Source organism: Typopeltis vanoorti, chromosome 26 (assembly GCF_054136105.1).
Source record: "Typopeltis vanoorti isolate ZY-2024b chromosome 26, IOZ_Tvanoo_1.0, whole genome shotgun sequence".
In the NCBI taxonomy this organism is placed as follows: Eukaryota; Metazoa; Arthropoda; class Arachnida; order Uropygi; family Thelyphonidae; genus Typopeltis; species Typopeltis vanoorti.
In genome coordinates, this window is record NC_143574.1 from 8,591,207 (window position 1) to 8,615,813 (window position 24,607).

Genomic DNA, 24,607 nt, shown 5'->3' on the forward strand with positions numbered 1-24,607 from the left:
GGGGAACAGTTCCAGCAGAACTGATAATTCCAACTTTCAAGTTGGCAGAGGCTCGGGAATGGTATCGGGTTATGGACAGTTGGATTGGGCTTGGGCCATTGGTGGACGTGCCCAAAACCATGACTGCTGATGGCTATCTGGACATCCTTGAAAATGTAATGCTTCCGACGCTGTGGAAGTATTTCGGCATTGAAAGTTTCAGCATTCCAAAGCTCTACAGTGCGTGTTCGAGACCGGTTAAGGTTGGAGTATTGAGCTGGCCGGCTCTGAGACCACAACTCAACCCTATGGAACACCTTTAGGATGAATTAGAATGCTAAATTCGCTCCAGCCGACATCTGCCGTCATCAGTATAAGCAATGGGGTAGATTTACGCGACGATATGGAAAATATTCCTCTTGTGACGTATTAGAAATTGTTTGAAATCATGCCGCAAAGGGCAGCTTCTGTCATTTTGACCACAACTAAGTGTGTCAACATAGTGCATTTCTAGATCAGTTATGGTACTTTATTTGTAATATCACGTTTTGTTGATTAAAATATTTCGAGCATCACTGTTTATTTTCACATTTCCCTTCCAATTATTTTCATACGTCTCTGCAACAAAAAAAAAAGTAATATTTTTATGTAGGGAACGGTAGATTCAAAACGTTTAAGCACCGCTAGTTTTCGCCTGATTTTGCTTTTTGGATCACTTTTATTATTATTTTTTTAAAATTATCACAATTAAAAGATGTCGCTGTAGCAATCATTCGATTTTAGAAATATTGTTGGCGAGGATACGATGTGCCGCTTTTCTTGTTTTATAAACTGTACTAATGAGGGAGTTTGATGTGATTTCTAGATGCTATTTAATTCGGGTTTTGCTAAAACCGGTGGATAAAGATCTTTAATAGTAATTAATAACTTTTTAAACAGTTTTCTTTTTTATTTTATATAATCTTGCATTTAATAGGTGGCGAAATTGGTGAATTTGGACTCCAAGCTGAGTGAAATCTTGCGGTGAGTGTTGCAAATATTTAATATATTCAACTGTGATTAAACAGTCTTTATTATTTATTGATTTATTTTCTAGTTCCCCGCTCTTTACTTCTTCATAGCACTTGGGTTTCTAACGAGGCAGTCATAGATGAGGCTTTGCATTTAGTTCATTGCTCTATATTTTTAGATATAAGCGTCATCTGACAGTATAAAAACATTCAAGTATATTGTCATTGTTATATATGATCATCTCAGTGGAATTTCTAGACTCATCGTGCCAGATCCACTAACATCAACACCAAACATCAATACCTCATAGTTTGCTTTGAACTCATTCACTAACAAAGCACTTGCAGCTGACTCTGGCAGACCATTCCACTCTCCAGGCAAAAAAGTCTAGTCCCTCTTGCTAACCACAACCTTACTTAGTTTCCATGTACTGATGTACTGAAATATTTTGTCTGTATCATTCCTATAAAACCTGCATGTCTCTATCATATCTCCATTTACCCATCAACCAACCTCTGTAATCCACAAATCTTCAATCTGTCCTCATATGGAACATTCTACAAACCTGCCATTATCTTTGTCACTTGCCTCTGAATCCGTTGCACCTATTCCACAGCTCTCTGCACAGTTAGCCTAGTGGCTTTGTTCTTCGCAACCATATGCCTGGGAAGGAGTTTCTTCCCTAGGTTTGATTCCCGTCGATGACATGAGCTTAAGGATCTTCCTCAGCCATAGCCAAGTTAGCCGGTCTTGGGCATAAACAGCAGGGTTTTTCCACCATTTATCTGGGGTTTTTCATCCTGCAAGCAGGCAGGCCTGTGAACACACATGGATTAAAGTCAGGTTGGGGGGATTGAGATGGTGGCGTACCTTCCTGTAAAGGGACTCACAGCTGTATGTGTGATATCACTTGAATGTGAGATCCACTAACATCAGCACTTGCCATCAATGCCAGTACTTCCATATTCAGATTTCTGTATTGTAATTATTGATAGTTGAAAATTTCTGGAATAAACTGCGTAGACACAAATGAAATAACTGTAATAGAAATGGTGTAATTCTGCGTAAATTTTGTCTCGCTGCTCTATCTGTCCATTAATAATAACTACTAAGCATCACTGTAGAGAGCTCCACTATCGCCTTCCATGCACGTGACTATCCTTGTTCTGGAAGCTATTGTTATTCTAGTCTCTATTGAGTGTATATCTTAAAAATGCCTTTGATAATGCTAGTTTGTATTTCAGGTTGTAAATAATAATTTAGTTATTAAATTTATTTCATTTCTGTACAGTACCTGTTATATTTTGCTTTGAACTTATTCACTGACAGCATTCAAATGACTAGCAATATCTTCCCAATCTTTTCATACAATCTTTTCATTTTTATCAACAATAAAATAATTTTCTGAAGGTCTCATTCACTTTTATGAAATGGTACTAGGTTTCTTCAGGTTAGGTGTGCCTGGTTATATATCATTGTTATTATATGGGTTTCCCCATCGATTCAGAAGACTCATCATGGGAGACCTACCATTCACACAATACCTGTCTTACTTCTTCTTTAATCCACCTGTGACAACTGTCATTCTGCTTGTTCACTTCCCTCCAATAAAAAAAAAAAAAAAATCTACTCCTGCCTTTGCTAACCATGCTCTTACACATTTTCCAGATGTGATAACCCCTTATTCTCTTATTCTTATGCTTCTATCATGCCTCCTCTTTTTTTCACCTATTAGTTTTTGAAGCCTACGAACCTTAAGTGTGTTCTCATAGAGAGCGTTCCATAGACCTGCCACAATCTTTCTCTTGCCCCAGGCATTTCTATCACATTTTTTACCTTAAGGATTTTATTTCATCATTATAGTGTTTTTTTGTCCTGGGAGTCGCATTGCAGTTTAGCTGAAAACATGGGCTCCACATATTAAAAGAAATTTTCTTTTGAATTAGATAACCAGATAACTGAAATGCATTGCGTGTTTTTAACCAGTCCTATTAAGGTTATACTTTAATCTTGCACCTTTTATATTTTGCAGCTCTACTACCTCATATCTTCAAAGGACCATAAGGATCCGATTTGACAACCATGATTGACTTGATATAGTAAATTCACAACCGTGTGATATGCTTCCTGATCTGGAATTGTTCTTATTTCATTTCAAACCATTCCTGTCCTCATATTTTCTATTGGTATAAATGCTTTTCTAAAGCCATTTCACAACCATAGAATATGTTCTTTCCATTAAATGACTTTTGTTTTTCCTGTTCTCCATTATAAGATGTGAGGCAGATTGTTGTTGTTATTATTATTATTATGTGACACTGCCAAGGAGTCCAAGGGCTCATTGCTAGAGAGTACATTATTCTACTCCATGTTGCACATCTCACCTTACTTAATTCTCCAAATACACTCAGCTTAACTACTAGTACCATCTACCACCCATCATCACCAACACCCGTATTGCTGTCTATAAATTGTGTGTTCTCATGGCTGATTTGCCTGTATACAGGATGAAAAACCTGAGTTTCTGGGATAAAAAACCCTACTAACTCTGTATGAGATTGGCTAACTCACCTTCAACTGAAAAAGCCCATATAAAGATTCCTGTTGTCATGATGAGCATTGAAATCGGGTCTTTTCCAGGCAAAGGACACAATGTTCTGTTGTTCTGATAACTGTACTACAGAGGCTTACATGATTGCCTGCCTTATTATGGTATTCTGCCTTTCTTTCAGTGCCTCTAAAATTAATTAGATAACTTATAATTGAGACATGGAAATATAGCGAGTAACATAATATTGATTTCAATTAAAAATTGAAGTTTAGTGAGCAAAAACAATATTGATACAGAATGTCTGAAATAGATCCATTTTACACGCTTTAAACCGTTTTCTCTTCAGGAGTCCTTTAAAGCAGTCCTTTAAGCAATGCTTGTTCATACAAATTGATAGTGATTTTTTTTTTTTTTTTTTTAACCTGTCATTGAATCTTTTTCTTTGCCTCTTTTGAAACTGGTATTTATCAGCCTTTTACATTTTAAATATGAAGCAAAATGTGGTTTTCTTGTTCTGAATGTAAATGTTTTCCTCTTTGAACCTCGCCATTATAATTTCGCGTTAGTTAGTATCAAATTCTTCCATATTATTGTGGACCTTATCCCTCCAATGAGAAATTTGGTAATCCACACTTTCTCTGCCATATGTATAGTCATTTTTATTCATTTTATGTATGCAAAATAATTTAGGCCATATCTAAAAAACTCAGTGCTCACTTGAACTTCTTTATGAGTTTTGATTTTAATTAAATGGGATTTTATTAATACTGCAATATTTACCTTATTAAATTTTCTTTAAATTATACTTGACAAGAAATGTTTTTGATTTTATCCTTTACCAAGTGTGCAATTGGACATGTTTGAGCAACGAGGAAAGTTTTGCTCATGCTTGGATAAGCAATAAAACTTTTTTTGTCCAGTATTATTTACGTTCTAAGCAAGAAGAAAAAAATTTTGCCACAATATTTTGCTTTGCACCTTCAGACAACATTACATAGAAGTACTACAGGTATTAAGATATGGGAAGGGGGAAATTTAAGATATTAAATTTTCATTAATTCAATCATCAAAATAAAAGAAAATCTTTTTTGTGATGAAACCAAATATAGGCACCATTTATTAGTTTGCTGCATAGTTTAAGTTAAATATGTTTGTATTCAGAAGAATTTATAGTTCTATTAAATTTGGACACCTAATCAAGATTCTAATCAAAAGCCCATGACACAGCTTTTGTAATGGATATGGAATGTGAAGTCCAAAAGAATTTTAATTTTTTTTTTTATTATTTAGATTTTTGCTAATTTCATGCTTGATTTTGTTTTTGATATGGGTAGTAGCACAATTTTAGCTACTTGTGCTTGCCATCAATTTTGTATGGTGCATCATGTTTAACAAACAAAACTCTGACAATACTTAAAACCCCACACCATCAACAAAGCTGTTTACAAACCCAGTGAAAACATTTTTGTGTATTTTATTTCTATTTCATCTTTTATTAAAAAGAAACAGCAAGCAGCATAGGGTATAAAGATGCAATATAATGAATTAATGAATATACCTACAATGTTGCACGTATGTTTCCTGACTGATTTTTAACTTGATGTTTGGTGTGGACAAGTAGGATTTTTCTGCTACGAGAAACAACTTTGTTTTTTTAATCATAAACTTGTCTAAATCACTTTTAGAATATGAGTATTATGAACATTTCCTCTTATTCAGCATGCCGTGCATGTATACTCAACTTCTGCAGTGTCAAGAGATGGAGACCAACTGTATACCAATTTCTCCCTTCCACAAAAGGGAGTAGTAAGATTCAATGGCAAAGGGGAGGAAGAGCATTTTTTTTATTATTTCATATTGGTCTTTGGCTACATAAGTCATTTTACATATGATTCCCTACTTTAAATTTTTATTACCAATCCAATTGCCCAAAACTTGTCCATTCTGTTTATGTTCTGCTAATAATGACTGGCAACCAGTGGCTCCATGCTAAAATATTGCCATCATTATATAGGTTTAGCAAAAAAACAAAACAAAACTGAAATATGATCTCAAAAATCAATTGTTAAATAAAGAAAATGCTATTTTAAATTATTTTGATTAGTTTCGTGTATTTAAAAAAAAATGAAAATACAAAGAATTAAATATAGAACAGGGCTCTTCACTTGTTGCTATGTGATGTGCTTATGTTTCCTATGAAATGGGCCCACAACCTCTGCATGCATGCAAATATGAAGTAGAATTCTGTTGTATTTATCTGCATAACTGTGTTCAAGACTATTTTGTTGGAAGTTTTTTGGTCACATGACCCCCCCCCCCTCGATCCATTTTACTCAGCCTACAAAATTGGGACTACATTTGTTTTTGCATACTTGGAGCTGCCAGGTTATGGCACTTAATCTGGTATTACCTTTTTTATCTGACATATGTTTGCATTTCTTCAAATGAAAATGAAATCCCTGCAATCTTTCAAGAATATGCTGAAGAATATTGGGATTATTTGAACAATTTGCTTTGGTAGCATAGTTGGAAGAAAGACAGTATCCTCTTCACTTGCATAAAACCAGAGTTCAATTCCCATTGTGATGAGAGGAATAGTTATGTGGACTTTTGCAGTTGAAGGTGCATTAGCCGATCTCAGATAGATATAGGAAAGATTTCTCTCCTGGAAACTTGAGTTTTCCATTCTGCATACTGGCAAACTGGCAATTTTTGAAGATTTATAAGGGTTGTTCGAAAAGTTTGGTAAGTAGTCTCCATTGAGGTCTACACATTTGATCCGGCAAGTTTCCAATTTTTTCATCCCATCTAAAAAGTAGGATTTGTCAAATTGTGCAAAACAGTCATTGACAGCCTTGAGGACATCCTTTTTCTAAGAAAATTTTTTCCCACCGAGCCAAATTAAGTTTGGGAAGAAGAAGACACATGGGGCCAAATCTAGAGAATATGGTGGATGTGGAACCAATTCGAACCTCAATTTGTGCAATTTTGCCATTGCAATGGCCGATGTGTGGGAAGGTGCACTTTCTTGATGAAAGAGCACTTTTTTGTGCACCCATCTTGGCTGTTTTTTTCTTCGATTCTTCTTTTAAATCGTACAACAATGACACATGATAGACTCCTGTTATTGTCTTACATTTTTCCAAATAGTCTATCATGATAATTCCTTGGGAATCCCAAAAAAACAGTGGTCATCACCTTCCCAGCTGACAAAATGGTCTTTGCTTTTTTGGACAATGCGTTTTCACCAGGCATTGTCCACTATTTTCACTGCTGCTTGGACTCAGATGTGTAGTGGTGGATTCAAGTTTCGTCTACACTTACGAATCAATGCAAAAAAATTCTGCGAATTGCAATTAAACATCTCCAAACACTGGTTGAAATGTCTTTTCGCATGCATTTTTGATCAACAGTCAACAATCACAATGCACACAGCTTTTTCATGTGCAATTTTTCGTGCAGGATATTATATATCCATTCAGTTGAGAGGCTTACAATCTCAGCAATCTCACTAACTTTCATTGGAAATCTTCCATAATGATACCATGGATTTTGTCGATCGTTTCCTTCGTAGTGATCTCAACAGGCAGTCGGAGCACGCTTCATCTTCTGTTGACTTATGACCATGTTTAAACTCGTTTATCCAAAAATAAATAGTCTTTAATGCTGGTACAGAGTCCCCATGAACTGCATCCAACTCGGCTTCGATCTGCGCAGCTGTTCGCTTCTTCAAATAAAAGTGTTTTATCACTGCACAAAACTTGTTTTTCTCCATATTTATGAAAAATGCGAACACGGTCATTTTAAACGTTTGCTAAATGAAAACTATGCATCGCATGTGGCTAAAATTTTTCCAGTGTTCATGAAAAAGATATATGGCAACACTGATATGAATGAATGAATTGTGTCACTGTCTATTGGAAATTTACCAAACTTTTCAAACAGCCTTTGTACATCGCATGTAAACTTTGTTTCTCCATGCTTGGATAAAAGATTAAACAAGAACATAATTCTTTCGAAATATACTTTCCAGAGAATGCAAATCTGCTATCTGCTGATTCCTCAAAAAAAATAAAATAAAAATAAATAAATAGATTAATGCAATGGCTACAAATGCAACTTACTTAAATTATGGTGGTGATGATTGTATAATACGATTTGTCCCACACACATGTGCTATAGGGTTTGCAACCTTTCATATGTGGATGTGAGCTCTCAATTATCTAACCTGCAAATGAATGAACCTTGAATGGATTAGTGAATCAAATGACTTCTGATACAGCACCATGTAATTGTATCTTTAGTTATTTAATGCTTCGGTTATCTGACCATGCATTTTTATCCATGCTTGAATAAAAGATGAAACAAGACATAATTTCTTTTGAAATATACTTTCTATTATATAATCTGGTAGCAGATTATATAATATAAGTAAATTGCATTGTAGCCATTGCCATAATCTTTTTTTTTTTTTTTTTGATGATTCGGCAGGTAGCAGATTTGTCAAAATTAACTCGCAACTAAGTATTTATACTTAAATAAGTGAAGAATGAAATTCTGGATATGAATCTTGATGTTTCCATTACTTTCATCACACTTATTAGCTTAAGCCAGTAGTTCTTAACCGGTGTTCCCCGGAACACTGGTGTTCCATGGAAGGTGAATAGGTGTTCCGCGAGAAGATCTGGAATTTGTCAGCACAAATTAATTTAACGATGGTTTAATTAATGTTTAATTAATTAATAATTAATTATCAATTATTGATTAATAATAAAAAATCAGCTAAATTACCAATTTATTATTAATTTATATGGTTACAAAATAACCAAGGTGTTCCGTGAAAATTTCAGAATTTGTGAAGTGTTCCGTAGTCGAAAAAAGTTTGAGAAACACTGGCTTAAGCTAACTGGATTAAGGATCTTCAGAGATAATTCTGGTTTTTAGTTTTCTTTCAGTATTAAGGAGATGAATCCTGAAAATCAATACCAAGGGCATAATGCTATTTGCTTTGACCTACCACATTATAACATTACTTGGCTATTCTTGAGACATTTGTTTCTAAGTTGTGTGTATAAACTGATGAATTTTTTTACTTTTCTTGATGTACATTTTTTTTCTGATACCAACATCAAGTAAGCTTGAGCTGACCATTGTGCATTTTTAGTTTATTTATTTTTTATGAACTACGTAATTTCTTGCCATTGTGTAATTCATTTTTAATAATAAACCCAAAGAAAGTTCTCTGTAAACTAGGTGAGAAATTTGATTTCTGGAATCCAACATTATCATCTTGTGGGTTTGAAATGAAATGGTGTCCATTATCATCTTCATTTAGTATGCTTGCAGATCTTATTTAATTCTTCACTTTTTTAGAGGAAATGCCATGTATGATTTAGCATTTGTGGAGTTTTTTATGAACTTTATAATTATTTACCAATTTACCTATTTATTTACTTATTTCTGGCTGTTTAAAATGGTTTAAACAACCAGAAAAATATCCCTGCCATTGTCTAATTCATTTTTAATTTCAGGTATGAATAACATTTCTTTTAAACTGGGTTAGAAATTAATTCTTGGAGTCTACATTCCTCTTGATTTGAAACCCTTCCCATCAACATCTTTGTTAGTAAGCTTTCAGAACTGAATGTTGATTTCTTCACTTATTTAAGTTGAAATGGCATGTATTTATTTGATTATGATGCATGATTTAGATTTTTATAATTTTCAGTTGACCATTTGATATTGGACAGATGTAAAACATGGCAACAGAAGAAGGCTCTAAAAGTGCTCAGGATAATGAGGGAAATAAGTCATCTACACATACTCCTCCATCACAGTCATCTGTTGCAGCAACTGGAAATGCAGCAAAACAAGATTCATCTGTTGCTGCTAAACTTGTAAGTGATTCTGTTTTTCTTTATTAGCTAGTAGATGAATTTCATTACCTGGTGAGAGTTTACCACTCTGTTTATTTGAAGGCCTGAAGTGTCTTAAATTCCATTTTTGGTCTCTGGATTGTCTTAACCATTAATTCACCCACAATTCCACAGATTTACAACTTTCTGTGTATGGAATTCACATTAAAAAAATTCAGGCCTAATCTGATTCGTGAAATATTTTTCTCTCTTCGTTTAGAATAATGTAGGATAACTGAATACTACCATTGGAGTAAATTAATAGGATTAATATGAAAGTAAAGTAAATTAGATGCTTTTATCAAACGATTGTGTACTCTGTATACGATATAGTTTTTTTGTTTGATAACTAAGGCAAGGTGTGATGTAATATTTCTATATTTCTGTGGCATTATTAATAGCTTCTGCTTGCATGTCCATGCTCATGTACTTGCCAATTGTTGGTTATGGATAGATCTTCTGATCCCATGACATGATCCAACACTCTCAAATTGTGAGTCCCCTCTGTCACATTCTGCATCAAGTAATTATATCTCATTAAATGTATAAATTCCATTTCCCTCCTGCCATGTGATCTTTCTTTCTTCCAGTATGTCTCTGAAGTTGAAGTCCCCCCCCCCCCATAATAATTACTCAACTTGGGCTCATGCTAATCTGCTGATGTATGTCTTCCACATCATCCCCTGTACTCCATAGCCTATAGCTGGACTGACTCTTGTTGGCTGTAATTTATCTGCTATCATCAGCGGTACCTTACCCTGTGTCCTGTCTACTCTATCCTTCCTGAAAATAATAAATCCATCATATGCTATCCCTGCAGCTATATCATCTGCTGTTAGCCAAGTCTCACTAATGCCTATAACTTTTGGCATGGTTGTACTAAATAGTGCCAAAAACTCTTCCTTCTTATTCCTGATGCTAGAAGCATCAGGAATAAGAAGGAAGAGTTTTTATTACTTTTTCAAGAATAAGAAGGAAAACTCTTCCTCCTTATTCTTGATGCTTCTAGCATCAGGAATAAGAAGGAAGAGTTTTTTACATCCTGAAAAGATTACTCTATTCGATATTGTTACCTGAGAGAATAAATTCATTCACATACTCATTTGCTTCATGGGTGCCTACACACGTCTACATCTGCCCTAATTTCTTTAATTTTCCTGACTTTGTGTTTTCACACTCTCAGTGAACAAAGCACTTTCTAGACATGTAACTCCAAATCCATTTAAGTGCAGTCCATCAGCATTGTACAAACCTTTCCATCCATCAGTCATGCCATAGGTCCACAAACTCTACATCATTCCTTCTGCGCAACCTGCATATTGATTCATTAGCTATTATTGTTATCTTTCCCAGTTCACCTCTATCATAGCATGGGAGCAGACTCACAAACCTCACTTTCTTGCTCTTCGTTTTCACTTCTTCCAGTAACTTCTACATCCTCCCTCATACAATACTTCTCATCCCTCAGGTCATTGGTTCCAGCCAAATTAATCAATTCTTTCACTTTCCCTTTCTGCATTCTAACAGAATCATCATCATCAAATTCCTGCCATGTATCCAGGGCCAACGCTAGGCTGGACGTCGCCCACCCGCAAAGCTGAAATGGGTGCCCCCAAACAAATGGCAATTTATTTATTTTTATTTTTGTCATAATCATGTGGAAAGAATTTACAAGAATTTTTTGTAAATTTATAACTGTAACTTTTTCTGACTGTAAATTTGCAGCAATTATATTGACTTACCTAATTATTATTACTTAATTCGTTTTCAAAAATTTAAAGAAAGAATGAAACTTTATACTAACACTTCGAAATCGTGCCCACCTGCAATGCAGGCCTGCTTCTGCTGGCACTGCATGTACCCTCACAAGGGGTATACAGGATATGATAGTACTACACGAAAAATTTACATTATTACTAACTTCCTATCTACAATTTTCCTCCAAATCAGTCTGTTACCTGTCAAGACTCCAATATTACCAGATCTTATATTTCTATCTTCCAAGTCACTTTTTATCATATCAATCCACCTATGTCTTGGTCTTTTTCCTGCCAACCTGGCAGAGAACACTTGTTTTGCTAATCCTTCCTCTCCCATTCTGTTTAAGTGACCATACCACCTGAGATTTGCTCTGCTAATGCATTCCTGAATGCTGACAATGTCAAGTTCTTTCTTAATATTCTCATTTTTTATATGATATTGCCATTGATGCCATCAGTTCATGCCCCTAATCTTTCTCAGGACTCTATCTGTGGTTTCTAGTCTTTGGTCCATAAATTAAAATTGGTTTCAGCACTGTCTTGTATATAGCTAATTTAGTGTTTTGACTCATTTCTCTCTTATTCCATATAAATTTATTCAGTTGACTTCCTACCATACCAGCTTTATTTCCTAGCTGAAATGTTTTACTTGTCGTATAGGTTCTCCATTCACAATGCAGTTGATATTTTCAATGTTTCTGCCTATTTTCATTGTCTTTGTCTTGTTATTGTTGATTTTCATATCAAACATATTACATTTACTCAATTTAGTCAGAGAATCTTGCAGACTTGTACTGGATTTATTTAGAAGTATAACATCATCTGGATAAAGCAGAGCTGAGATTAACATCTCCAATATGAATAACAGAGGGGATAATGTACATTCACAAAACTTTCAGAAAACCAACTTTCACAGGTCTTTGTATTCTCAAAGAATCTGCACGTCATCCTTGTCAAAAAACAGGAATCATATAATGTTTAATCTGATGAGCCAAAATTAATTGTTCAACTTCTCATTTATTACAGAAAGAACTTTCGACTATCAAACATCACATGAATGGCTTCTCCGAAAAAAGTACACAACATATTTTCGATTCTTACAATCCAACAGAAAACAGCAAAGATTTAATATGTTGAGTTCCAATTCTTTACATTTCTAGGATTTCAGAACCAATTTCAAAAATTCTGAAGAAATATGATTTAACAGCCACTTATACACCTATTAACAAATTATCCACCCATTTTCCTTCTTCTAAAGATAAATGCTCAACTATGTCTGTACCTGGTGTGTATCAAGTTCCGTGTAACTGTAATCTTACCTACTTTGGACAAACTGGACGCTCTGTAGAAAAAAGAATTCAAGAGCATCAATCATCCTTTCAACACAACAAACCCGAGAAATCTGGATTAGCTCAGCATGGAATAGAAACAAGCCACAACATCCTTTGATCCAAGACTCGCCTCCTACACAGATGTCGCTATAAATTTGAATGTTTATTTAAAGAAAGTGTGGAGGCCTTACTTCAACGTCCTAATTTGAATCATAATGACTGTATATCTGTATCAAAAATTTGTTGAAAGTTTAATCAGGATAACACATTAATTTTTTTTTTTTTTTTAAATTTCCTATATTAGTCTAATGTTATTTAAGATTATTACATGAATTTCTGAATTAATATCTTTAATTTACTCTTTTAATACTTAGCGATATAACATCACGTGGCTCATTCTATTTGTGAATGATCAATTATTCGTATTCCACCTTGTTTTTTAAAACTATTCCTATGTAGCCACTGAAGATGGTCTGTAATATTCAGACTGAAATATTTGGCAAATTAAATAATATTCTTGTGTAAACGTGTATATATTTTATAATCCTAATGTCACAAGTATCTTTAAAGAATCAATGTACATCCTTGTCTGACACCAGATTTAACATTAAACCACTTCCTGTACTTCCTTCAATTCTGACTGCTGGCTTACAACTCAAATGAAGACAAAGTATCGGTTGATATAATGCCCCACTGACACAATATAACTGTAGTGTTTTGAATAACTTCTCTCTTAACACCTTGTCATATGCCTTTTTCAGATCTACAAAACTTAAATAAAGATCTTTGTTATATTCCCATGATTTCTCAATTATTTGATGTAAAGTGAAAATCTGATCCTGACAGCTTCTTTGGCCTGAATCCAGCTTTTGTTTCACCAAGCTTTTCTTCCACAATCCTTCTCAACCGTTTCTCATGTATACTTGTATAAATCTTACCAGGAACACTCAGTAGAGAAATATCTCTGTAATTCTCACATTCAGTTTTATTTCCCTTTTTATATATGGTACTATGAGAGCTCTACTCCAGTCATCTGGAATTCGTACCTTTGAACTATGCAGTGCAGCCACTGTAAGACTTTTATACCTCCATACTTGAGCATTTCTGGTGGAATATCATCTACTCCTGCTGCCTTTCCATATTTCAGGCTTCAAGTATGGATATGTATTCCTGACTGCATGCCTTGTCAGTATTTTTTTATTAGTGTGCTATCATTGACTGTTTCATTTAGCAATTTTTTGAAGTAATTATTCCATACTTCAAGGAATAATTGAAGTATGGAATTTTTCTCCAGTTTTCTTGTTACTTTTATCATTGAATTCCTTTTACATCAATCTTTCCTCCATTCTGAGCTTCGACAACCTCCAGAATATCTTGCCACCTTCCTGATATTTATTTTCTATTTTCTTACCAAAGTCTTTTCATTACTTTTGTTTAACTAGTTTTACACAGTATAGTTTTACAGTGTCTAGCTTTCTTATATTTGTCTCTGTATTCTCCAAGAGCACAAGGTGACTTATTTGCCAGGAACTTTTAATATGCTTTCTTCTTTTCCTTCACTGCCTCCTTAACTTCCTGTGTCCACCATGGAGTTCTGATTTTTCTAACCTTACAGACAACCTCACCACATGCCTCTCTGACTGAATCAGTTAGTGTTTTCTTCAGTGCTTGCCACTGAATCTTCAAGGTTTGGTTCCTGTTCTCAAACTCTTTCGTTTTTTCTTCAATAATCTTTGTGTATTTTAGTCTACAGTTCACATCTGAGAGCTGCTCAACTTTTATTCGCTTTAAAAATTTATTACATGTTATTCTTTTCAATATGAAATTCAGTTTCATCCTGCTCAACACTAAATAGTGATCGCTTCCAATTTCAAATCCTCTGTTCACTCTGATGTCCTGCACCAGGGAGAAAACATCACTATCAACAATAACAAAGTCAATGAGACTTTCTTATTCCTTGCCTTTTCTCTCCATGTGAATTTGTGCAGATTTTTATGTTGGAAAATAGTGTTAGTAATAACCAGTCCATGTCCTGAGCAGAAATCCAACAGGTATTTGCCATTATTATTAGCTTTGCTCTTTTCTCCAAATTTTCCTAAAATATTTTTGTATGTCTGACAATCATTTCCTACTCTGCTATTTAGATCTCTTACTGGACAACGAGACTTATATGTGCCTATGATCTCCCAGAAGGTTCTAGTATGGTAGAAGTGGAGAAATTTTTCATTGTGTCAGTTGCTTTCTCTAAAGCCTCAAAAAATTCCTCTACTTCTACCTTAGTAGAGCCTTCTGTGGGACCATAGGCACAAATAAGTCTCGTTGTCCAGTTTTCCATTCTGATGTTACTCCTTCTTTTCGTTGATTGTCATTTCATTACTATTTTCTCGATTTTTTTTTAAATCTAAAAATAGAATTTGAGTTTATCGTTCTAAGCAATAAATACAATATAACATTTTGTATTTATTGCTTAGAACAATTTCACCAGTGTTTGTCTTTTTTGTTTCAGTCACCCCTATTATGTCAATCTGTACTTATCTAATTCCTCAGCTAGTTCCATTTCTTCTCCATTCAGGCTTCTTATGTTGATAGTACCGATCTTGAACTCTGATGTTGAGTTGGGGATGTATTTTAGGATTTGTTCCAGTAACCTAACCTAAAATAACTTTTCGCTGTTCACCCTGGTTCCCTGGCGAAAACAACAGGGGTCTTGTTTAACTGGGCGACACCCCAACTGGCATGAAATTCTGTAATGTTGTACCATCATTCTATATTTTGGTTTAAATCAATAAGAATACAATTTGGTCAGCTAAATCCCAAATTGCCAGCTCATCCTCATTTGTGCAGTATCCAGGTAGATACCTAATAGGGTGCACCACGAGAAGGCGAGATCAGAAATCCTGGTTGGTTCTTTGCATTCCTTTAAAGTTTAAAGGAATGTGGAGGTCTCTTCTCACAGTTATACAGCTTTGGCTCTTAAGCACCCCCTCTAATAGCATTGCTAATATTATTAATTTTTGCACCATAGAATTGCCATAAAAAATTATCTGCTTATGCTCTTTCTCTTGTTTATTCCTACAATTTTATTTTTGGCTTTGGACCTCTTACTTTTTTTCTGTCATCAGTTCAACTGATCTCTTGTTACTGTTCCACAACACCTTTGAATCTCTTACTTTGTCCTGTGAAGGACTACGTGCAAACACCCTATTTCTTTATTCAGGTCTTCTATATTCTCATGAACTTCTGCCACTGTACTTTCAATATTATCACCTATTATTTACATTTTACTGTCTGCTATTAATACTCTTCTCTATTATCATGTAATTGATGTAGGACTCTTTTAAGAACCTTCCCTCCATCCAACCAACACACACATCACTATTATAAACCACATCGCCGTAATCCGCTTCGCACTCTTGGGTCAAAAACTCTTGGAATTGACGATGATTCAATCCTCTTGCCCTAATAATGTTGATGACAGACACAATAACTTTCATGACATTCTCAAATCCATTAGTTTTCATGCACAAATTCTCCTGGTTGGTTAAACAGTGGTAATGGACAAAATCTTTTCCTTCTAGTTCTGGTTCTTTCCGTAGCAGTGCAACAAACCATTTGTTCTTTTCCACCATAGCAGGGGCACCATCATTTACCACACCCTCAAGGTTGGTTAAGCTGAGGTTGAAACTCTCCATTTTCTTGGCATCTTCAAGAATATCAGTGGCTTTCATCGTTCCCTTCATAGGTACGAGCGCTAGCAGTTCTTCTGTCACATTGAATTGTTGATCAGTGCTACGGATAAAGATAGCCAGTTGTGCTTTATCCTTCACATCTCTGCTCTCATCTAAAGCAAGCGAATATGAAGTAAATTCGGACACCCATTTTTTTAGGGTTCCTTCAATGTCATTGGCAAGTTCTTCGACACGTCATGCTACAGTTATCCCAGACAAACTCAGTTTTTTAAACACTTCCTTATTATTTGGGCACAGAATATCCCCAACAGCGATGAGACACTCTTTCACAAACTCTCTATCCAAGATGGCTTTTGATTTTTTTTTAGTAATTTTTTCAACTATTACATAACTTACTTTGATGCACGCTTTGCTCTCTTCCCTCTGCCTTTTAAACGTACCCTGCTGGCATTTTAAATCAATTTGGAGACAGTTCACTTTGTCCACATGAAGCTGCCCTTGAAGGTGATCGAAATTGGAAGCATGCTTTTTCTCATAGTGTCATTTTATATCATATTCTTTTGATACTGACACCACTGACTCATGACAAATTAAACAAGCCCGCTTATCGTCAATCAGCACAAAAAAGTACAAATTGGTCCACTTTTCATTAAAAACCCAACGAATCACTTGATTTATGCTTTTTACTCATAGACGCCTTAGTGATGGAAGATGAACCCAAAAAATGATCCAAAATGGCCGTGTAACGGTTATTATCCACCAAATAGGTTTCACACTAATGAAAAAAGTCTGGCAATATAAAACCCCAATAGGCCATGGCTGAGACAACGAACCTGCATGCGCTTATACACGAATATCATGCTGTTCACGACTGATTGTGGATGAGATCCTCTCGTATTTATAAGAAAATAATGAAGTATCAAGAACCTTCGAGATGTATCTGGAAGGCACTAGACAGCGCACTCGAACGAACTACTGCTTCAGCCATCTACCTGTGACGTTAGTACTAGTACTTAAGTACCGCTTGGCGCTGGTAGATGGCTGAAGAAGCATGTCTATTTAATATTTATTTTTATTATTATAGGATTTTATATAAAGTATCAAATGCACAGCATTCCTTGTGAATCTGGAAAGTATCTTACAGTTCTAAGTACTGCAGTATAGCTTAGTGTCCTGCGGGCTTCATTGAAATTATTTTTTATTTAATTATATTTTAATGTTAAGTAGTTATTTTTTCAAAATGGCTAGTAGTCCATGCGTTGAAGACCCCTGGTATACAGGCCCATGGCTGAATTTGCATGAAAACTGAAATATTTTAAGCACTCCCAATTCAACAATCTTTATTCTCATATCATTTCTTCTCACAGCTGTCACTGTAGTATCTTCACATGGATGATTGACTCTTGCAAGTGGTCATCACTCAGTAACTCAACTATTTCATCTGTTTCTCTCACCTCCTATCAGCACTCATAGAGATTATTCTTTCTTAGTCATTTTCCGTTTTCTTTTTTTGCTCGTCACATAGCAAAACTCTTTGAGATTTCTTCTCATAATCTGATTGTTGTTTCTACTATGCTAGTTGTTCTTCTTTACTGTGTGTACTGCTTGTGAGTTTGCTGGTCACCTTTCTTTTTATGTGTCCTCTGCAGAAATTTTTTTTTTTTTTTCAGCCTCTGCTTATTCATCTGATCTAACTTCTACCTGATTTTTCCTTCTGAACTTTGGTATATAGTCTGATAGCTTCCTTCTGACATCCCTTGACCATCTTCCAAGTACTATTGTACTAACATCCATCCCTTGCAGATTCTTATATCATGGCAATGTTTTGCACTGACTCAAACATCATAATCACTTATTTTGTAGTTGAACATGTATCCTCTTTAACTGAAAATTTGAATTTTTGGCAATTCACTCTCCACACAGAGGTATGTGGCTGGCTATCTTGATTATGTATATATCCTCTGGTGATGTTGTTAGATCCAGCACCCTCAGATCCCCGAGTCCTCCATCATTTGCTGTTTCAAGTAATTAAGTCTAGCAGTGAACTTTTTTTTTTTATGTTGACTGTTGGAAGAAGACATAGCAGGTTGAGTTTTTAATGACTGTTCCCTTTTTCAAAGTCTTTCATATAAAAGTTCTGACCCTTAAAGGAGATAAAAGGACAGAAGAAAGTGAAGATGACTGGTTTACATTATGACCGTCAGAGAAAACCAGCAACTGAAATTGCAAGTGTTTTTGCGATTCTTTAAAAGGTTCAAAATTAAGGATTTTAGATCTAGAAGTTTTATTTCCAACTCCCTGGAAATAAAATTTCTTTAAACTGTCAATCCAAATAACTTGACAGTGAATGAGATGTTTTAAAATTAAAGGATAAATATTCAAAGAAAAATAATATATTTTGAATGCATTTAGGATAAGCTAAAAATTCACTTCCCAGTTATCTCTGATAACTTGCCTGAGGCAAGTGAGAGTTGATTTCTGTAGACATGGGTACAACTATGCCAAAAGGTCTAGTAGGCATGGAGAGAGAATAGGATGGGCTAAGGTTATTGCTGATGACAGAGTTCTTACGATATGATCCCTAAATTTCAGAACCTTGCTTATCCTCATAGTAGGTCCCTTATCACTTTCAGTCAACTCATCCTTACCCAAAATCATATGCAGCATTCTCATCCTTGTCTTCATTTTAGTGGTGTATAATATGAAAAATATGCTAACATGATTTGTTCTTTAGGTTTTATAATTTTATTTTTCACATTTATAAAAACATTTCAATTTTTTTTGCAGAAGCCTAACTATGCTTTGAAATTCACATTAGCTGGACACACTAAAGCTGTCTCATCTGTTAAGTTTAGTCCAAATGGAGAATGGTTAGCAAGTGCCTGTAAGTATTTTAAGTTTTTGAGAATTTTCATTTGAACTCTTCTTATCTGAAGGTTTAAACTGCATATGAAATCTGTTGTCAGACTAATACAACATAATCTCATTTCAAAATTTTAATAATTAGAGTCTTGTCACAAGATTTTAAAAAAGTGCTTAAAAATAGTGAAGTAGTAATTCATCTGATTATTCTGACCACCTTTCAATCATGTAGATTAAGATGCAAATGAAGAGACTGAGAGTAAGCAAGCAAAGAAAAACAGGTGAAAGAGGTTAAATGCTCCCTAACCACATGAAGACTTCCAAAAGGGAAAGAAGTGGAAAGGAAAAACAAACATTACCATAGAGTTTACTGAATAGAAGGACAAAAAAATTGTTGCATACATTAAAGAATTATAACAAAGGAGAAGGCAAACAAGTTAGGAAGTTTTAACAAAAATGATAAAATGCATGTCAAAAATAATGGGATAGGAATATGGAGGGTATATTTTTGACCATTAACTATTCCCCTCTTCCATCGTTTAAGTGACCATACCACTTTAAATTGGCTCTGCTCACACTATTTTGAATGCAACCAATGTTCTTAACTGATATGTTTATTCAATATGACTATGTGTCTGTAGATTATGATTAACTGGTTAATTTCTAATCCAATTGGATCCATAAGATAAAATTGGTCAGAAAGCTGTTTGCATACCATTTGTTTAGTGCTTTGGCTTATTTCTGTCTTCATCCATATGAATTTATTCAGTTTATTGTCTTCCCACTGTACCTGCTGCGTTTATTTTGTCTTCATGAAAACTGTATCTAAATAGATGAAATAATTTGCTTCTTCATTAAGAATGAAATTGATATTTTTCTTGACTATTTTAACAGTATTTGTCTTTTTTTATTGCTGACTTTCATAATAAATTTGTTTCAGCAGTTATTTTAGTTTGGCTTGAAGAATTGTACTAGATTTAAGAGCAATATCTGCATGTAGTAAAAAGCTGAGTTTGAATAACTGATTTTGATATATAAAGTTTGATATTACCATCCCTCATGATGTGATTATTATAAATGATGAATAACAAAAGAAAGCATATTATTTCACTTCTAACTGTTGAACTAAGTATAGGCTATGTTCTAAACAGATTTTAGCACCTTATTAAGTCCTCTTATAGATCCATAATTGGTGGAAGAAATATTAATAATTTGAGGTATGCAGATGATACCACCTTGCTAGCAGAATGCAAAGAAGATTTGGAGGAACTTATGAAAGTTAAAGAAGAAAGTGCTAAATATGGTCTTAAACTTAACCTCAAAAAGACAAATGGCAACATGTGAACTTAATGATTTTGAAGTAGATGGGGAGAAAATGGAAGCAGTTAACAATTTTGTGCTCCTAGGATCCTGAATTGATAAAGATGGTTATTGTACTGAAGAAGTTAGAAGAAAATTATTACTTGGAAAGAAAGCAATGACAAATTTAAGCAAGATCTTTAAAGATATTAACCTTGCAACAAAAATCAGAATCGTGAAAGCAATGGTATTCTCTGTGGTACTATGGATGTGAAAGTTGGACCCTGAGAAAGAGTGAAAGAAGGAAGATAGATGCATTTGAATTATGAGTTTGGAGATGCTTACTAAGAATACCATGGACTGCGAAGCAAACCAATAAATCAGTGATAGACAGAATAAAGCCACATTGCTCCCTCGAAGCTATGATCAAGCAAAAATTGTCATACTTCAGACATATTATGCGAATCAGATGACAGTCTGGAGAAGATGGTGATGATATTTGCTAAAGTTGATGGAAGCAGAAGAAGAAGAAGACCAAGAATTAGATGGGTGGATGGAGTTAAAGAATCAACTGGAATGTGCTTGGAAATTCTGAAAGATATGGTCAGGGATAGATCTGAATGGAGAATGTATGTTCATAGAATTACCAGGAGTCAAAAACGACTCGATAGAACATAACAACAACAACAATAGATGTATAAAAGTGTAATATATTTGTGCTGAACCTTTTACTGATACTTAGATGGTAATTATTGCTGATCTTTTATGTAAAGAGAGAAAGACATCCAGGGATAATTGTTGAAAGTTTTTCACTTGGTTATGTTATAAATAAAAGATACCAAGAAAATATCCAAGTGTAAGCAAACAAAGTTTGTGCCTAAAGTATCTTTCATGAATGGGGCAACTCGTGGCAAAGGTGGTATGACTTCACATCACTTGCCTTAATGGATTAAACCAAGTATATAATTTCTTGGTATCTTTATTTTCACTTGGTATAATATAACCAAGTGAAAATGTGACACCTTTTGGCAACTGGTATAGGAAAATATGGTTTCTGCATTACTTCAACCTTGGTATCACCTCTGGGTCTGGTTCCCACTGATGAGAGCTCAATAAAGGATGAAACCGGTCTGGGTAGTGACCCTTCCCATAATGCATAGCATTATACATGTATGCAAGGAGATGTGCTTTGCATTATGGGATTCTAAGGGAAGTATGTGAAGTCATACCACCTTTGCTATAAGTTGCCCCAGTCCTGAAAGATACTTCAGGTGCAAACTTTGTTTGCTTACACTTGGATAATAGATTAAACCAAGTATGTAATTTCTTGGTATCTTTAATTTAGGATATATGTATTGTTTTGAATTTTTTGTATTTGTTTGAATATTTAGTTTTTAGCTACTTTTTCAGATGTGTCCTGGTTTAACCTAACCAGGTCTTCTGAATTATATGGTGTAATCACAGTATAATGTATCTTAAAGTTTGAGCATTTCTGATTGAATATTATTTATCAGCCCCCTTTTCACATTTTAGGTTTTTCATTTATTTATTTTTTAATCATGATTCGGTTTCCTGTCTTCTTTCCTCAGTTTTTAATCTTCTTTAGCAGGTTCTATAAAATTTTGTAACTAATGATTTGTAACCTTCTGTATTCATCCCAATAACTTTTTATAGAATAAATAAATTAATAAATTAATTTATTGAACTCACTGATACGTCACTGGTTTTCTGCCTGGCATCTCTAGATCACAAATTATAACTGTAGCAAGCACACAGGTACTTAGCTAAATCATTATAAACAATTCAAATTATAACCTACAGAACTGTCTTAACATGGCACTCTCTATGAGCCAGATAACTATATTTTTATTTCCTCAGTTTTTAATCTTCTTTAGCAGGTTCTATAAAATTTTGTAACTAATGATTTGTAACCTTCTGTATTCATCCCAATAACTTTTTATAGAATAAATAAATGAATAAATTAATTTATTGAACTCACTGATACTTCACTGGTTTTCTGCCTGGCATCTCTAGATCACAAATTATAACTGTGGCAAGCACACAGGTACTTAGCTAAATCATTATAAACAATTCAAATTATAACCTACAGAACTGTCTTAACATGGCACTCTCTATGAGCCAGATAACTATAAAGTGAATTTGGAGAAGTCAAGTTATCTGGTATCAGATGACTGTGTACCGGATCTTTGGCAATTTAATGCAACCATACTTATTAAGGTTGGAGGTGTGTTTCATAACTAATTCTGATTACTTCTTCCATTTAATTCTATTGAAGGAATTCTATTTAATTCTATTCTTCCTGACTTGCTGGTGTAATTTTTGTGTTCCTCAAGGCAGATGTTAATTTATCTACCATTGCAAAATAGGCTAAACTGCATGCACAAGTAATTTTTAAATACTCCACGACATGCAGAGGATGAAGTTGATTTCTTTAGGAGAAAGGATGAAGGTAGTTAGTGAATTATGTACTCATAGTATACTGGATGGGAATGGTTTTGCTGTGATTATGTGTGTTGATTGCAAGAGGGATTGGGGAGAGGAGTGCATGCAGTATTTTATATGGGTCATATCCAGCAGTGAGCTATGGAAATTTTAACAAAGGGCTTGCATCGTTGAGCAAAAAAAAAAAAAAAAAAAGCCGTATTTCACACAAAAACTTTTATTAATACAGCTTTCGTATAAATTCCAATCAAAAAGTATGAGAGGACAATCAACCTCTAAAGGCTATCATTTTTAAACAAATATTTCATGATCTAAACATGAAATATTTGCACACAATCATCTGTGTTAATTTATCTTGCATAAGAAAAACATTTTACTATCAGAATATAATAAGAATGAAATCTTTTATAAAACATTTGATTAGCTACTGGTTTTACCATACAATTGGCTACCAGAAGGGAGAATGGTAAAGATAGTGCATGTGCTTATTTTATTTTCAAACTTGGGCACATTCGTTATAGAGGAGTTGAAACAATAATTTCAAATAATCTATACACTGCCGAATAGACTAATTTTTGTTAGGTTACCGTATGAGTTTGTTGCTTAATATGTTTAAAAAAATTTTTTTTTTTTTTTTTTGAAAAAATAAAAAAGTAAACAAGAAGAATAAGATGCTCACAAATTTGAGAAAAATTTAACAAAGGGCTTGCGTGAGCCCCTTATAGCTCACCACTGGTCGTATCCATTGGCTAAAAAGATACTGCAACTATTAGTAAGTTCAATCAATTAGTTTATTTTTTTCTCACATGATGTTCTTGATGTTATGTTTACCATGAAGCACCATGATGTTTAGCAAGTTATGTGTAAAAGTAGCTAAACATTATGGTGCTTCAAATCAAATTTTGTTTGTTAATTATCTTGAAAAGGGTAAAACAATAACAGGGGGGATATTATTCCAATCTTTTAACCAGATTAGATAAAAAATAATAATGAGTACCACATTAAAAGGAATATGTACAAAAGTTTTATAAGGAATCATAGTTGACCAGCTTTTGGATATGAAACTGTAGCATAAAATAACATATGGGAAAAGTGGAGCAGCTTAAAAACAAACCTTACAGGCCTCAGAACATCATGATAGATTCAAAAGGTTACTCTGTATTTTCTAACGGCACATGCTAAGTTAATGTCATACCATTTTAATATTTCTCCTTTTCCATGAATATTTTTCTTAACCTTTTGAATCTATCATGATGTTCTGAGGCCTGTAAGGTTTGTTTTTAAGCTGCTCCACTTTTCCCATATGTTATTTTATGCTACAGTTTCATATCCAAAAGCTGGTCAACTATGATTCCTTATAAAACTTTTGTACATATTCCTTTTAATGTGGTACTCATTATTATCCTGCTAAAACTAAATGATGACCTCAGGTTTCTGATCTGTTTCTCAAATTCTGAAGTGATCTGAAGATAGATAGCATTATCATCTTCAAGATGTGAATTTATAGTTATCTTTCTGTTGCAGTATAGTGAGCAATGATTGGTCCATGTCGTGAATGGAAATCCAGCAGGTGCTTACCATTTCTATTAACATTGTCCTTTTTTCCAAATTTTACTAAAACATTTCTGTTTGTCTGGGATTCATTTCCAGTTCGATGCTAAATTTTCAAAAGAAATCATGTTTGCCTTTTTCTTTATATTGGCTTCTCTCTCTCTTTCTCACACTGATAACTCAAAGTTCTGCTTCT

The 24,607-nt window shown here is 34.2% G+C and overlaps 1 protein-coding gene across 2 annotated transcripts in view; it reads left to right on the forward strand.

Moving 5' to 3' along the window:
- Positions 1-747: 747 nt before the first annotated feature.
- The window catches only part of wds (WD repeat-containing protein wds), a 168,212-nt gene continuing 144,352 nt past the window's right edge, over positions 748-24,607 (forward strand). For both annotated transcript variants that reach the window (XM_090414877.1, XM_090414878.1), the window contains exons 1-3: positions 748-1,002; positions 9,270-9,438; positions 19,024-19,120. In XM_090414877.1, the coding sequence (XP_090271003.1) occupies positions 9,301-9,438; positions 19,024-19,120 (235 nt within the window). In that variant the 5' untranslated portion in view covers positions 748-1,002; positions 9,270-9,300. The remainder of the gene's footprint in view (positions 1,003-9,269; positions 9,439-19,023; positions 19,121-24,607) is intronic.